This window comes from Haliotis rufescens, unplaced genomic scaffold, assembly GCF_023055435.1.
Source record: "Haliotis rufescens isolate VD_foot unplaced genomic scaffold, xgHalRufe1.0.p SCAF_16, whole genome shotgun sequence".
NCBI lineage: Eukaryota > Metazoa > Mollusca > Gastropoda > Lepetellida > Haliotidae > Haliotis > Haliotis rufescens.
Window position 1 is genome coordinate 28560366 of NW_025963846.1, and position 17527 is coordinate 28577892.

At 41.8% G+C, this 17527-nt stretch overlaps 1 protein-coding gene across 1 annotated transcript; it reads left to right on the plus strand.

The window, feature by feature from the left end:
* The first annotated feature begins 60 nt into the window (after positions 1–60).
* On the plus strand, positions 61–16270 carry LOC124152977 (tRNA-dihydrouridine(20a/20b) synthase [NAD(P)+]-like). Its single transcript, XM_048397086.1, has 9 exons — positions 61–195; positions 2259–2510; positions 4008–4129; positions 6465–6540; positions 9539–9580; positions 10284–10424; positions 11892–12100; positions 14120–14205; positions 15408–16270. The coding sequence occupies exons 2-9, from the start codon at positions 2353–2355 to the stop codon at positions 15570–15572; spliced, it is 999 nt and encodes a 332-aa protein (XP_048253043.1). The 5' UTR covers positions 61–195; positions 2259–2352; the 3' UTR covers positions 15573–16270.
* Positions 16271–17527: the final 1257 nt, after the last annotated feature.

A 17527-nucleotide genomic window follows, 5' to 3' on the forward strand; every position in this document is an offset into this window, starting at 1 on the left:
AAGATAACATGTTCACACAGAAAACATCTATGCGTTCCCTGAAAAAGATTTGTCCGTGAAGGTGAAGGACGTTTCTAAAAAGGACAACACAACCATGTGGCCTGCAGTTCCTCAACTGCAGAAACGTTATCTGATCATAATCTGAATCAACTTGTTTGGAATTTGCAGTTCGTTACTATAGCTCCACATATTAATGTAAGATAAAGTTCGAAATGTACTCTTGCCGATGTCTCTTTTTTTTGCACGGGGGCTATAACTGCCTCATACGACAGTAGAGTCACAGCTGATCACTGAATCAGGAAACTGGGACTTGGCTTTACGAGTGTCAAATTGCCAAAGATGTTTACCTGGCTGATATAGAACTTGCATATATTTGTTTTAATTTCATTTCAGGTTTGTACATATATGTATTATGTATAATTAGTTGTTAGTTTCATCAGTCAGTTATAACAGTGTATCACCTGTTTTACCTACTAATTGCCCCATGGCCAGTAGGATCTGTTATGATCTATCATTCGGGAGCAGGTAAAAAAATCCATTTAATGGACGAGGTCCAATGGTCCTAGTTGTTGCAATCAATAGCATTGTCAGTGAGTTCGAATCGCAGAGGTAGTGTCTAGGGCTGGGATGGGTAACTCAGGTACTCGGGTCAGGTGGGTCCTGAGTAGGATTTGGCAGAGACCATATAATAGATTATCTATTATATGGACTCTGGACTCGGGTACCCACAGGACTACCCAGACCCATTAGTCACATGATATATTGTTTAATGACAAAAATTATCTTAAAACTCTATGGTTACACTACAAGTCACTAATGTTCGAGGACCATTTCTTTCTGACAATGCACCCATTCCTTCCGACTTTTATATGTTTGAATAAAGACAAAACTTCATGCTGTAAACTTCAGTGTATGCATGACCAGATCGTTTTACACGTGTAACTAAGTACATTTTGCCAGGGCTACAGTCAAACTTTTCCAAATCGGTCAGTTTGTACCTATCTCTTAATATCTACAACGGGGACCTGGGTAGGGTCAGGTAATAGAGTGGTGGTTACCCGGGTAGTAAATTTGGACTCGTCCCAGCACTAGTAGTGTCCATGATGGCATGGTATGTCAGCACAATATTATTCATTTGTACGTGTATGATATTCTGATTACTGTTATCTAAATTTGATATATATAATTGATTATTAAATTTGGTATAATTTTGTAAGGTGGCTATTGTTCAAATGGGGCTTTAGTTGTGCAAATGCTGGTGTTGGTATGACAATTTGGTTGCCTGTTAAATATAGAGAGGTCCAAAGCCAAATTCTGCCAAATCTTTACGCAAGGGGAGTGACAGTATCTTTGGTTTGGGTCCTGTCTGCCTTGCTCGGCGGTGGAACAGCTTGACCCACGATAGGGACTGTAAACGTGTAATGGGTCTGCGGTAGGACCATTGCATGGCGGCCCTTGCCTGCATCATTCACACTGTGCCCTTTAATCCCACAAAACATCTTTGCTTTAAATTTAAGTTTAATTATATTTTCCTTCTATGGTAGGCTGGCCATACTAGACATGTTGAACCTGATTCACTTATAAGTAATACCCGTGAAGACCCAGGCTAGAATAGATCTTCAGCAAACCATGCTTGCCGTAAAGAGTGACTATGCTTGTCGTAAGAGGCGACTAACGGGATCGGGTGGTCAGGCTTGCTGACTTGGTTGATACACGTCATTGTATCCCAATTGCAGGGATCGATGCTTATGATGTCAATCACTGGATTGTCTTGTCCAGACTTCAGTATTTACAGACCGCCCTAATATAGCAAGGATATTGCTGAGTGTGACGTCAAACAACAAACCAACAGCAACACTTGTTAATCACTTCAAGCTGTACATATGCTGTAACTGTGTCCGACTTCTGTCTGTGACAGTCTATGTCACCACTTGCACTGCAACTTAGTGAGTGAGTTGGGTTTAACGCCCTTTTAACAGTATTCCAGTTATATCGCGGCATGTCAGCTTAATTTGGGAAGAAAGGCCGAAGTGATGCAGGTCTCAGACGTTTACCACTTCGTTGAAACCCACGAGCATGGGTATGGTGCTGACAAACCTAGAAACATAATCGTGGTGAACCGGGATTCGAACCCACAATCATAGGTTTCTGGTGGGCCCAAGGGATGCAACTCTGTACAGTGAATCTAGCGCCTTAGACGACTGGGCCACATGTGTCCCCTGCAACCTACTGAAGCAATGTGTTTTGTGTTGCTGCAGGTGTTACAGATGACAGGTGTTCCGTGTGATGGGGAATGATTGAGGGGGAACATGAGGAAGACGTAGACAACACCTGCTCCAGTAGTCCACCAGTATGGAAAATTTGAGGACAGAAATGTCCGCTGTCACCCTGTGCTGTGACAATGGTAACCATGGTGATCTGGAAAAAGAATTTACATGGAAGAAACCACTTGAACTGTTTTCTGAGAAGAAAGTGGTCAAGATGTGTGCCCCCATGGTCAGATACTCCAAGTAAGTATTTCTGTCATACAGCATCTCCTTTACAGTCTAGGATATTTACCATCCCCAAACACACAAGCGTGATAACCTCTTTCTCATATAATGTCATTCTTTAATTCTGTGCTTCAAAATCGCTTTCCCTCTCTCACATACATAACCGAAACATTGCGAGTTTTTCTGGAATGCGCGCATTAATATTTATTACGTCACAGGGTAAGTGATGTGTCAGTCGGACAGTGACAGTAGCCAATATAGTTCCAACTGAAATCTGTTTCTTATACAGTGGCGAAGCAACATATATGCAAAACAACAATTGTTTTTAATTGCCTTTCGCGGCAATCCATCTGTCTGTCCGCTAGAGTAACTGCCCTTTGTCAAAGGGAAGCTACTCTAACCTTAGTCTATGAGACGTCACGGCCACGGTCAGTCGTTGTTGACAGTCGGTCTGTCCTGTCATAACGTTAAGAAGTGTAGTCAGATGTACACACAGCGACAAAACGAAAACAAGGTAACAATTCAAACACATTTCGGACAAATCCAACTATTTTAATTTGTGGAGAAGGTTTCAAGCCGCAGAGGTCTACAAGCACAGATATGGCTACTGATCCCGCTTGGCTAGGCCTCGTGCCCTCGCAAAATTGTTTCGAAATTTATATCTCTAAAGTTGCCCAAACTCATAAAATGCCTTAGCTACGTCACAGTTAGAGACTGATTTCAGTATATTAGACTTCTTTTGATAATGATAGCAATTATCCCTGTAGTTTATCCAGATTCCCGATGGTTAATTCTGACTCGATCACCGAATGATTAGGGCGACGCCATGTTTGTTTATAAACAGTGAAAGTAGTCCCTACTTGACCTTTGATATTTGCATCTCTATCCGCATATGACCCCAACGGATATCGTTTTTATCCGTTGGCTTTATCCTGCCGAGAAACCTACCCATTATATGATAAACTACAATATCTGAAAAACCATCGGACCTACTTCATTCAAAGTTGGTATGAGATTATTAAACACTCATACATAACTGGATATCACATTTAAAGACAATCGGTGCATGAATAAAAAATCTGTCTATTTAGCTATCACTATATTTCATCAACAATCAGACCTGTTCGTCACGGGTGGAACGAGCATTCATTAAAACAGCCATCTGCATAATGCTACCCCTGCATCACAGGGCCATATGACACAGTTGAACCAATCAACTCAACTCGAAAGGTTGCACGGGAATCACGCATGTTGAGACGCCCAACGATAACACCGTATTCGTGCGTGCGTGCGTGATTCCCGATAATCTCATACCAACTTTGACTGGAGTAGGTCCGATAGTTTTTCAGATATTGTAGTAAACGTCGGTACCTTAAATTACCTTCCAGACTATAACTGGTCTTATCTTAAGTGGGAAACATGTATACCTACAATTACCTCACATCTCAAGGTGGAATCACGGTTATAAGAACTGTTATCCAATGTATTGATGTGTCATCCTCCCCGTGTTCTCAGACTCCCCTTCCGGCTGCTGGTCAGGAAGTACGACTGTGACGTGGCCTTCACCCCCATGATCATCTCCGAAAGTTTCATACAGTCCCAGAAGGCCAGGGATAGTGACTTCACAACGTGTCAACGTAAGTCTCAGTGACAAATTATTTGACCATTTAGAACCTATATTAGAAACTTGAAATGTCAACACAACAGACACGTGAAGATCCGGGGTAGAATAGGTCTCCAGCAACCCATGCTTGCCGTAAAAGGCGACTATGCTCTTCGTATCAGTCGACTAACGGGATCGGGTGGTTAGACTCGCTGACTTGGTTGATGCATGTCATCATATCCAAATTGTGTGCATCGATGCTCATGATGTCAATCACTGGGTTGTTTGGTTCAGACACGATTATTTAAGACCGCCGTCATATAGCTGGAATATTGCTGAGTGTGGCTTTTAACACAAACAAACAAACAACCAACCCAACAGATAAACTTCACTGAAGCCGGTCCATTGTTAACATGATGTGTTATCAATTTTTCGATGCTGTGGACAATGGATGACATCATATGTTGTTTTCGACAAGACGTCAGTGTGACGTTATATCCCATGTGCTTTATCCGATCATGACACTCAGGGACGGTGGGGTAGCCTAGTGGTTAAAGTGTTCGCTTGAAACACCGAAGATCCGAGTTCGACTCCCCACATGGGTACAATGTGTGAAGCCCATTTCTGATGTCCCCCATCGTGATATTACTGGAATATTATAAAGTGAACACAATTTATGGATAACAACTTTATTTACTATACAGACGACATGTTGGTATAGCTCCTTATGCCGTGCTTGACAACTGCATACAGATCTATACCTAAACGTCGCCTTTACTGTAAGGAAGTTGTAATCCATAAATTGTGTCTACTTTGTCGTCCGTCTACTTCTAAGTAATGCCGATCAAACAATGCTGGAATAATACTAAAAGCGGTGTAAAACCATACTCTCACTCACTCACTCACTCACTCACTCACTCACTCACTCACTCACTCACTCACTCATGACACTCGACCTTTTGACCCTTAATGATAACATGCTACTGTCGTGAGTGCATTGTGGACGGAGGGTGTGACAATGTTGGCCAAAGGTCTCTTTTTCTACCCGGGTGACGAATATTGTCTGTGAAGTTGAAATTTAATATACATGATCGATACACACGATGTCACCCTTTCCACAAGCAATTGCTCGTACATGATGTTAGTTTATTTAAGTGCATATAAGTTGAAGTATTAATATTGTCATTGCATCCTCGATTGTCCTTTGTATTATCATGATTATGTCTCCATTATACTTTGATGAATACACAGGACGTTAGGGCTGCAACGATACACCTAGGTCATGATACAATACGTATCTCGATACTTACATCACGATTAGATATGTATCTCGATACTTACATCACGATTCGATATGTACCTCGATACTTACATCACGATTCGATACCTATCTCGATACTTACATCACGATACGATACGTATCTCGATACTTACATCACGATTCGATACGTATCTCGATATTTACATCACGATACGATACATATCTCGATACTTACATCACGATTCGATACGTATCTCGATACTTACATCACGATTCGATGCGTATACCGGTACTTACATCACTTTTCGATGCGTATCTCGGTACTTACATCACAATTCGATGCGTATCTCGATACACATAGTGCCAAGAGGAGACAGGTGATAAATGAATTAAACTTAGTTTATTAAAATGAAAAATTAAATAAAAGTGAATGAATGTTCATGAATCATAAAACATATATATACTGCAATGAGTATTTTAACTTAATGAATCATCTGCCATTTGGTAGATAAGTACCAGTAACTTGCCATTTTCACTGTATGCCCTAGTGGTTTCTCTAGCTAAGGACAAGTGTCTGCTTTTTCCGACATGTTGGAGTTAGAGACCACTCAGCCAATCAGAAATCTTGAACTGCTACTGATATACAATGCTAGAATAACTGCTGTGTTTTCGAAGACTCGATTCGAATTTGAAATTCATTTAAAACACATTTAAAACGTATCTGTGATAAAAGTTTATTGAAAAAAACATATCATAAAAAATCTAGATAAAGCACCTGACAAATCGTGCGCCGTATCGTATGGAGTGAATCGCGATGCATCTGTGTCCTGGGATATCGTTTCAGCCCTACAGGCTGAGGACTCATTCTCTGAATGTGCCATCGCCACTTTGCCACTTCTATCAATCCTTTCTAAATCTGAGCACAGGACTACTCACGCTTTCGAGAGTAAGTTGAATGAGTGCAATCCGTATTGCCCTGACAGTCAAATCAGACTCATCACTGGGCTATCACGGCCAATGAGCCCAGGGTATTTAATTACATAGAGATATAATACCCTGGATCACTGAAGATGATCTCGTCATCTATGTCACTGATTGTGTTTTGCAGGTGACCGCCCCCTGATTGTACAGTTTGCAGCAAGTAAACCCAAAGATTTTGCTGATGCTGCAGAAGTCGTCTCCCCGTATGTATCAATGTTGAGTGTGTGTCAAGGTGCCACTGTGTACCGTCTGTAGATGTTAGACAGAACACTTCATAAGGCACAAGTGCTGTCATGTACCCTGTTTGATGTGCAGTGTTGTGCACATTTAAAGGGGGACTCCAGCATGGTGCATGTGTACCAAAAGCAGAGCACATTTAAAGGGGGTCTCCATGGTGAACATATCGAGTCCAGGTCTCGACCTGATAGTTAATGTATGTTATCCTGAATCTGGTCACACTGTAACATTATACTGATTTATTTTCCAAATGTTACTCAAAACTGTTAAAATAATTGTCAAGTTTGGAATGACGGGGATGGGCCGGTTCTTACACTTTGTGCAAGATTGACCCATTTTGAAATTTGAAGTGACTTCAAGATACAAGACTGACTGACGAGTCAGATCCCTGTAGAAATGAGTTACCTTTTTTGATCATACAACAAGTCATACAGAAGTAAAACAGTGTTACAACTTGTATAAGCGGGGGGGGAGGGGGCACGGGTGGCCAAGTCATCTAAGGCGCCACGATACGCTGTGCAGAGTTGCGTCCCTTGGGCACGCCAGAAACCTATGATTGTGGGTTCGAATTGCGGTCCGCCGGTCTAGGATTGTCAGCACCATACCCGTGCTCGTGGGTTTCACTGAATCGGTAAACGTCTGAGACCTGCATCACTTTGGGCTTTCCTCCCACATCAAGCTGACACGCCTTGATATAACTGGAATACTATTCAAAGCGGCGTTAAACCCAACTCACCTCACTCACTCACTCACTCACTCACTCACTCACTCACTCACTCACTCACTCACTCACTCACTCACTCACTCACTCACTCACTCACTCACTCACTCACTGTATAAGTGGGAGATAAAACAGTCATATAATCACACACTATCCACTCCAGAATAGTCAGCTGTGTTCACAGAAATTGACCAATCAAAATCAAGTATTTAACGGAATTAAGGTAGAATAATTTATCAAATGAGGCATTATCTGGGTCATCTGATTATTTTTATATCTGGTAATTTATAAGAGTGATGATAATATGCGGAATTCCCAACTACATGATCGTTGATTTTTGAAAACAAAGAACAAAGACACCGTGTTGCGTGGGAGGCGTGATCAGTGATGATATAAGTGAGTAGAACTCTTGTCTTGACCCCAGCAGTGACAATTCACAGGATGTAATTAGTGTTTGAATGACATTGTTTATATACTTGTTACAAGTGCTGCTCATTAAACAGTGATGTGGAATACATAGTTGTTTGTTTTCAGCATATGTCTAAGTTGGTATTTCTGCTATCCAAAATGTCTTATTGTTGATATAAATGCGATGTTTAATAATGCGAGCAAAGACACTCGCATTTTTCGCATTTAATTCACACTCGCGTTAATTTCAAGGTTTATAGTATATAGCATCATTACTTTCGAAATGTTTAGTTCCAGAGTAGGATTTTGTATTGACCTTTGCTGCAGACTTGGTGCCGAATATCGGACTCTGATCAGATGTAGATAAATCCCTGGATATGGACTAGTTCCTATATGCCTGGGTGGACATAACAAACCACCTTACAAGACAGGCTTCGGAAGCTGGATGCTGTTTTTCGTGGTTTTACTGTGGGGTCAGGAACAAAGTTCCATGGTCACTCCGACCGCCTCCGTGGTCTAATGGTAGAGCGTCCGACCGGAGAGCGGAAGGTCCGTGGTTCGATCCCCGACCGCGTCATACCAAAAGACGTTAAAAGATGGTACTTGTTGTTACCCTGTCTGGCGCTCGGCATTAAGGGGCTAAAACAAGGACTGGTCGGCTCGGAGTCAGTATACTGTGTCTGAGTGGGGTATTCATGTTAAACTGCGGCATGGTATCTCAGTGAGCTAGCACTATAAATCGGCATCAGTCCGGACTAGTACAAGCAGCCACACAAACACACATACACGTGCATGCATGTCGCTTTATAAGTGCAATAATCTTGGACGCGACGTTAAACCCCATTTCACCTCACCTCACTATGGTCACTCCTCAAATGATGCCTCTCCCTCCCAGCTGTTGTGCATCTTTTAATGGGAATAACTGACAGGAAAGTAGTCTGTGTCAGAGTAAACAACAGTAAGAACACTTTAATTGCAAGGCAGAACTTAGTCAAACTTTAGTTGAATAATAAAACTGAAATTTATGGAGATCTGTCTTGAGCTCAGTTTGTGACTAGTAGTATGCTTATCATCTTCACAGAGAACAGACCAGTGTTGAGGTATGTGCGTATGAAGAGACACAATGTGAAGAACCTGTCACAGTTGCAGGGTATTACCTTGACTGACAAAAGTGGGGTCCAGGGAACCCCAATAATTAATTTTAAGGGTCCTTGCAGGCAATATGAGGGTCCTGTTAAGTAACGAAAAGGCATAGTGTACCATATTTTCTTGAGTATAGTGCGCACCCAAGTATAATGCGCATCCCCCTCTAGCGGATTCAGTATTTTGAAGACACGTGAAGATCCGGGGTAGAATAGGTCTTCAGCAACCAATGCTTGCCGTAAAAGGTGACTATGCTTGTCGTAAAAGGCGACTAACGGGATCAGGTGGTCAGGCTCGCTGACTTGGTTGATACATGTCATTGATCCCAATTGCGTGGATCGATGCTCATGATATCAATCACTGGATTGTCTGGTCCAGACTTGATTATTTACAGACCGCCATCATATAGCTGGAATATTGCTGAGTGCGGCGTTAAACAATAAACAAACAAATAAACAAACATTATTTTGAAAAAAAAGAAATTTGAATATTATGTGCAGAAAAAAATACACTGTACACCTTCAGCGAATTCTGGTAAACGAACGAGTGATGAGAAACTTGGTCAGTACAAATATGAAATTTGAGATACAAATTACCAGGTGTGTTGATCTTTCATTTAAGTTGTATTTTTTTGTTCTGCTTGGATCTGCTGTGTTTATGTATAACGTTCCTGTGATGGTTTACTGTTCAAGATATGCTGATGGTGTTGATCTCAACTGTGGCTGTCCTCAAAGGTAAATATGTGTGGATTCCATCTGTGGCAGACGAAAGGTGCACGACCTGCCTGCTGTTTATTCTGATTCAATTGATTGTTTGATTTTCATGCTACATTTAGTCGAGATGTTGTGATTTTCATAAACAATTTTACATATTATATTCCCTGCTACACTTAATGTTGGCATGGATCATGCTTATGCTTTCAAGAAATAAGTTACTGTATTTGACGTAATAAGCACCCCGCTCTTATAAACGCCCATGGCGATATTTGCTAATATATTGGCTAGTGAACAATCCCAATTAGCACCCCTTCTGACTGATCAATGTACACAACGCTTATTTATTCGTGTATAATACGCACTCATGTGTTATATGCACCCTTAGTTATAGGCAATTAAATTCTGGAAAAATATATCTGTCATATATAAACATCTCAGGATGTCAGCATAAACCACGAAATTTACGATCTTTCAACTCTGCTTTTTTTACCAAAATAATATTCTAATAAGCATGATAAGAGCCACCCTATTTCTAATTTTGAGAACGCTCCGGGCGCTTATTACGTGGAATATGGTACTTCTAACTGGACGAGGGCCGACAATGTGATTAGGATTCACATGTTTTAAGTTGTGCTGTTACAATCATTAAAGTTTCATGTTTTTGTGTTCTTCCAATTTCTAAATGTTTATCAAAGACCTGGGTGACATTGTTCTCCTCCAGATGGGCGATGGCTGATGGCTACGGAGCCTGCCTCATCAACAAACCCGAGCTGATGTGTGACATCGTGAAGGAAGCAAGAGCCAGGGTACCTCAGGAAGAATTTACAGTGTCAGTGAAGATACGAATCCATAAAAATATCAGGTAATTTGAGGAGTTGTTGTCTGTCCGCACTTAAACCCACAATGCACATGGAACTGTGTGTCATGTCATACCAAGTCATACGATGTCATTCATGTGTGAGAAGTTACTCAATACCTTGTGGGGAATATGACAACCTAAATTCATCCTTCTTGATAGTATGGTTTTCGGATCTTTTGGAAACAAAATATTGGTGGTATTAATAATGTGTTGTCGGGTGGATGATGAAAGGAGAAAAAAAGTTTGATTTATTGTGAGATTTGAGTGCATGCCAGAGTGTTCCTTCCATTCATTCCCTACAGTTGTAAATAATATTGTTATGATAAAATATGTATTTTAAATATTACTTTGTATTCATGAATCAATTGTATATATATCAACTTGTTCTCGCCGCCAATGGCTAAAATATGCCGATGAGGCGTAAAATTTTTAATTCACTCACTCACTACATGCACTCCTCTTTGACAGACTGGTTTGAGTCTCCGTAAACAATAAACTCATCTGTAGAGTTCAGTTGAGACAGCTAGCAAATGATTAGGTTCTGCATTATGGCAAGTTTGGATTGCTTCTAATTGGAAGTTTATATCGACCATCGTGACCACGTACATGGCTGTTGGTCACTGACCTGCCTGGGATATACCTGCAGGGTTTTACCTTGATTTTCAAAAGTCGGGATCCAGGAGTCCTTGTAAGCAATATGATGCAGAGCTCCAGATAAGCTGCGTATCTGCGTGAAATATGCATCAGAAATGCAGAAATACGCAGTAAAATATAATCCAAGCGTATCAAATACGCAATGAACTTTACAGATACGCTACAAAAATAAAACTTGTGCGTATCATCAAATATTGTGAAGTAACCCTGCGTATTCAGTTAGCAAATCAGCAACTTATTTTGAAATTATAAACGGGCATTCCGTCAACCTTACCAAACTCCACGATGACAGTTACATCATGATCATTTGCCATCACACTTTCGTGTGGAAGTATCGTGGTATTTTTGAGTCCTATAAAGCTCTCGACCCCACACGACACCAGTTTGCAGGGACTAGATGAATAGTGTTTTTAAATATTTAACTTAAATACCCACATGTGTAAAAACTAGTGGGTAACAGAAATTTGAATACCCAGATAGAATTACTGATACCCAATGATTTTAAAATGCATGGGTAAAATACCCACAACACCAAAAGCTTATCTGGAGCTCTAATGAGGGTCCTGTAAAGTAATGGAATGATGTAGTGTACAGTATCTTTAGATCATTTCTTTAGAGCCTGGAATGAATCAATGATCATGTGGACAGTGGTCATGATTGAGGATGAAATAACAGACACTCTAACTGCTCTTAATGTGATGTAGGTAGAATGAATGTTATTATGCATCCCTCGGGAGTTTGGACGGAGTATATAATTTTTCTGCTTCCACTCTCTACATTTGAGCGTCTCGTTAAACCTTGTGCCTTCCTTCCCAGGGATACAGTGGACCTCTGTCAGAAGGTGGAGAGAGCCGGGGCCTCATTCATATCCGTCCATGGTCGTACCAAGGATGAGCGCTGCCAACCTGTCCACTACGACGCCATCAGGACCATCAAAGAGAGCGTCAACATACCTGTGGTTGCCAATGGCGACATCAAGTCAATGGATGATGTGTTGGATGTCTGTGACAAGACAGGAGTAGATGGTGAGTTGATGTCTGTGACAGGACAGTAGATGGTGAGTTGATGTCTGTGACAAGACAGGGGTAGATGGTGAGTTGATGTCTGTGACAGGACAGTAGATGGTGAGTTGATGTCTGTGACAAGACAGGGGTAGATGGTGAGTTGATGTCTGTGACAGGACAGTAGATGGTGAGTTGATGTCTGTGACAAGACAGGGGTAGATGGTGAGTTGATGTCTGTGACAGGACAGTAGATGGTGAGTTGATGTCTGTAACAAGACAGGAGTAGATGGTGAGTTGATGTCTGTGACAAGACAGGGGTAGATGGTGAGTTGATGTCTGTGACATGACAGTAGATGGTGAGTTGATGTCTGTGACAGGAGAAGATGGAGAGTTGATGTCTGTGACAGAAGTAGATGGTGAGTTGATGTCTGACAAGACGGGTAGATGGTGAGTTGATGTTTGTGACAGGACAGTAGATGGTGAGTTGATGTTTGTGACAAGACAGTAGATGGTGAGTTGATGTCTGTGACAAGACAGTAGATGGTGAGTTGATGTCTGTGACATGACAGTAGATGGTGAGTTGATGTCTGTGACAAGACAGTAGATGGTGAGTTGATGTTTGTGACAAGACAGTAGATGGTGAGTTGATGTCTGTGACAAGACAGTAGATGGTGAGTTGATGTCTGTGACAAGAAAGTAGATGGTGAGTTGATGTCTGTGACAAGATAGGGGTAGATGGTGAGTTGATGTCTGTGACAAGACAGTAGATGGTGAGTTGATGTCTGTGACAAGACAGTAGATGGTGAGTTGATGTCTGTGACAAGACAAGAGTAGATGGTGAGTTGATGTCTGACAAGACGGGTAGATGGTGAGTTGATGTTTGTGACAAGACAGTAGATGGTGAGTTGATGTTTGTGACAAGACAAGAGTAGATGGTGAGTTGATGTCTGTGACATGACAGTAGATGGTGAGTTGATGTTTGTGACAAGACAGTAGATGGTGAGTTGATGTCTGTGACAGGAGTAGATGGTGAGTTGATGTTTGTGACAAGACAGTAGATGGTGAGTTGATGTCTGTGACAAGACAGTAGATGGTGAGTTGATGTCTGTGACATGACAGTAGATGGTGAGTTGATGTCTGTGACAGGAGTAGATGGTGAGTTGATGTCTGTGACAAGACAGTAGATGGTGAGTTGATGTCTGTGACAAGACAGTAGATGGTGAGTTGATGTCTGTGACAAGACAAGAGTAGATGGTGAGTTGATGTTTGTGACAAGACAGGAGTAGATGGTGAGTTGATGTCTGTGACAAGACAGTAGATGGTGAGTTGATGTCTGTGACAGGAGTAGATGGTGAGTTGATGTCTGTGACAGGAGTAGATGGTGAGTTGATGTCTGTGACAAGACAGTAGATGGTGAGTTGATGTCTGTGACAGGACAGTAGATGGTGAGTTGATGTCTGTGACAGGAGTAGATGGTGAGTTGATGTCTGTGACAAAACAGTAAATGGTGAGTTGATGTCTGTGACAAGACAGTAAATGGTGAGTTGATGTCTGACAAGACGGGTAGATGGTGAGTTGATGTTTGTGACAAGACAGTAGATGGTGAGTTGATGTCTGTGACAAGACAGTAGATGGTGAGTTGATGTCTGTGACAAAACAGTAGATGGTGAGTTGATGTCTGTAACAAGACAGTAGATGGTGAGTTGATGTCTGTGACAAGACAGTAGATGGTGAGTTGATGTCTGTAACAAGACAGTAGATGGTGAGTTGATGTCTGTGACAAGACAGTAGATGGTGAGTTGATGTCTGTAACAAGACAGTAGATGGTGAGTTGATGTTTGTGACAAGACAGTAGATTGTGAGTTGATGTCTGTGACAGGAGTAGATGGTGAGTTGATGTCTGTGACAAGACAGTAGATGGTGATTTGATGTCTGTGACAAGACAGGAGTAGATTGTGATTTGGTGTTTGTGATGTGATGATGTTGTGACGTTGATGTTGTGATGTTGATGTTGAAAATGTTGTTGCGATGCTGTTGCAGGTGTGATGTCGGCGCGGGGCATGCTGTCTAACCCCGCCATGTATGCCGGCCACAAGGAGACCCCCCTGCAGTGTGTCAGGGAGTGGGTAGGTGTCCTGGTCGCACTGTCATGGTTGCGGTCTCCAATATGGAATATGTTGCTTTGGTTGGTTGGTTGGTTGTTTAACGCTGCACTCAGCAATATTCCAGCTATATGACGGCGGTCTGTAAATATTCAAGTCTGGACCAGACAATCCAGTGATTGATATCATGAGCATCGATCCACGCAATTTGGATCGATGACATGTATCAACCAAGTCAGCGAGCCTGACCACCCCATCCCGTTAGTCGCCTTTTACGACAAGCATAGTCGCCTTTTACGGCAAGCATATATTGCTGAAGACCTTTTCACCCCCGGAATCTTCACGGGTCTATGTTGCTAAAGACCCAAACATGCCGAAGATCCTCAGTAGGATAACGCTGTTGTTCATCTCAGTGATGTCGATGTCCAGATGTCGTATTCTGGGCTCCATCTGTACTCTAATGCAACACATATTGCTCTCTCAGATACATTTACTCATGATAACAATCACAGGATTGTCTGGTCCAGACTCGATTATTTACAGACCGCCGTCATATAGCTGGAATATTGCTGAGTGCGGCATTTAACAACAAAGAAACAAACAAACATTTGCTCACTTGTTGCATCCCTCAGGATGTTTCTCGCCTTGGAGGGAAATACATTTCTCAGCGGGCGATTAAATCCCTTTTACCCCGCCACGAGCAAGTCAGGCTGAACGTGGTTTTCTGAGAGCAGAATAAATCCTTTAACCCCGCTTCCAAGCAAAAGGACCCGTAAAGATACGGGGTAGAATAGATCTTCAGCAACCCATGCTTGCCGTAAAAGGCGACTAACGGGATCAGGTGGTCAGGCTCACTGATTGGTTGATGCATGTCATCGATCCCAATTGCGTGGATTGATGCCCATGATATTAATCACTGGATTGTCTGGTCCAGACTCGATTATTTACAGACTGCCGTCATATAGCTGGAATATTGCTGAGTGCAGTATTAAAGAACAAACCAACCAACCATCCAAGCAAAAGGCTGTGCGTTTTTTCAAAGTCAATGTAAGTCATGTCATATAGCACAAGTTTACCTCAACTCAATCGAACAGCTGCTTTCTATCAATTTTTAGTTTGTTTTAATTCTTTTTCAATGTCATTTTAAAATGTGTCGGTAACGAGGGACGCATAAAACCCCATGTACCCCTGGTGATGCTGCTGCAACTTACAGTGTCTGCTTGTAGGTGGACCTGGGGCTGAGTCTGGGAGCACCGTTCTCCAACTTCCACCACCACCTCATGTACATGCTTGAGCAGAACCTGTGTCGGGCGGAGCGGCGCTACTTCAACTCCCTCACCAGCATGTCATCCGTCCTTGACTTCCTCAACACCAACTACAGCGTCTCCTGACACCAGCTACATCTCCTGGCACTACTACGGGTTCTGGCACTACTACGGGTTCTGGCATCAGGCTTCTGACGTCATCCACAGCGGGTCCAAGAACAACTATCCTAGGTCCAGAAGCTGACTACAATAGGTTCTGACACCAACTGTGGCGCCACCAGGCAACCACTGTGGACACTATCCTGTATTTTGATAACTGGTGTCGGAAGTGCACCATAGTTTCCTCCCATTGTTCAGGGTAATGACCGAGGACTTGAATCGAAAACACTGTAAACTTGAAATTAATTCATTCTGGAGAGTAGTAGCGTAGCACCAGAATATAAAACTGTTCAGGTCACTGTTAATCAGCCACTGTTCAGATTGTCTACGTTGTGACAGAGAGTCAGCCCTCGCCACTCTTAATAGAATGACGAAATATTGATTAATTAATTAATGAAGATAGCTTCCTGTGTGCAAATACCTAAGAAGTGATAAAAAAATATCTCCTTCACAACTGTAAGTAATATGCCATATCGTGGGAATGGCTGCTTTTCACTCTATAAGTATTACCACACATGCAGCGACCTTCGTTTGGACATAATGTTTGGAGTTGAATGGATCAAGGGAATTATGTATCTTGTATAATGTATATATAGAATACTAAACGAGCTTCTGTGTAATACCAATTTTATGAAACGAGTGAATCGTTGTCGTATCTGACGAGCGAAAGCACGTCAGATTCCACAACTATTCACGAGTTTCATAAAATTGGTATTACTCAGAAGCTCGTTTAGTATTTTATTTATTACTTGCCATTTATATTGTTTTTTTAATTATACTGTTGAGTATGAATAAGCTGACACCTACATGATCAACGGCATAGTCCAATTGAGTTTAACAGAATAATACTTCAAACATGTCAAAAGTTGAAACGTATGAATTTAATACCATACAACGGTCCACCTTTAGAATTCACAAAATTATCGTAGGGCTAAGGCTATCGCAACTCACATACTTAACAGACTAATGATTGTCGTTGCGCTACAATATATCGCCTTCTGGAACGGGCCTTGCACCTCAAAGTTTACAATAACGTCACAATACCCAATGATGACGTAATTTGTGGAATTTTGTTGCAAGATCAGTCGGCGAAACAATGCCATGAGACGTCAGCCTAGCAACCAGGTTGCTGGGGTCATCGAGTGTGCATAAGCTCCTCTCAGTGATCTATCAACTCCACACGCAATGTTGTTGAATAAGCCAAGGGATGTTGAGAGCTTTCAATATTTGTTCATGAAACGTGTTCCGAGAGTACATAAGCACACGTTTTGGTATTACACAATGTGTAATACAGCTGTATGTTTATTAAACGGGTGATCTCTTCACGGGCAAGTAATAAAGATGCATATGATTTAAACGAATCATTACTATTTCACAGTCATTCATGCTCACGATATAGTCAGAATTGTACAATGGACTGCCGTCAGCAGAGATTTCTGATGGATATGGAAAGGGCTTTGTTGATTTTATGATTGTATGGTCATAGACTAGCAGGATGTATGGCAGATTTTGGGTGTTAGGGCTAGGACGAGTCTAAATTTACTATCGAGTCCCCATACCCCTATTTCCCTACCTTACCCGGATACCCGCTCTCAATTAAGAGATAGGTACAAAATCTCCATACTGTGAAAAAATCTATTCAGATGTACACGTCTTAGTTAAATGATTTGTTAATGCATACACTGAAGTTGACAGAAGATGTATATTTATTCAAACATGAAAGTCAGAAGGAATGTGTGCATAGTCATAAAGAAAGGCAAACATTAGTAATTGTAGTGTAACCATGGAGTTTTAGATAAATGTTGTCGTTAAACAATATATCACGTGACTAACTGGGTAGTCCTGTGGGTACCCTGGTCCTACTCGGTACTCCCCCGACCTGTGTATTCGAGCTACCCCTCGCAGCCCTATCGGCCCTATCG

Coding starts and splice junctions, on each gene's coding strand:
- LOC124152977 (XM_048397086.1), top strand. CDS start 2,353: ATGGAAAATTTGAGGACAGAAATGTCCGCTGTCACCCTGTGCTGTGAC. Junction 10,425..11,891: donor CGAATCCATAAAAATATCAG/GTAATTTGAGGA, acceptor CTTCCTTCCCAG/GGATACAGTGGACCTCTGTC. Junction 14,206..15,407: donor TGCAGTGTGTCAGGGAGTGG/GTAGGTGTCCTG, acceptor GTCTGCTTGTAG/GTGGACCTGGGGCTGAGTCT.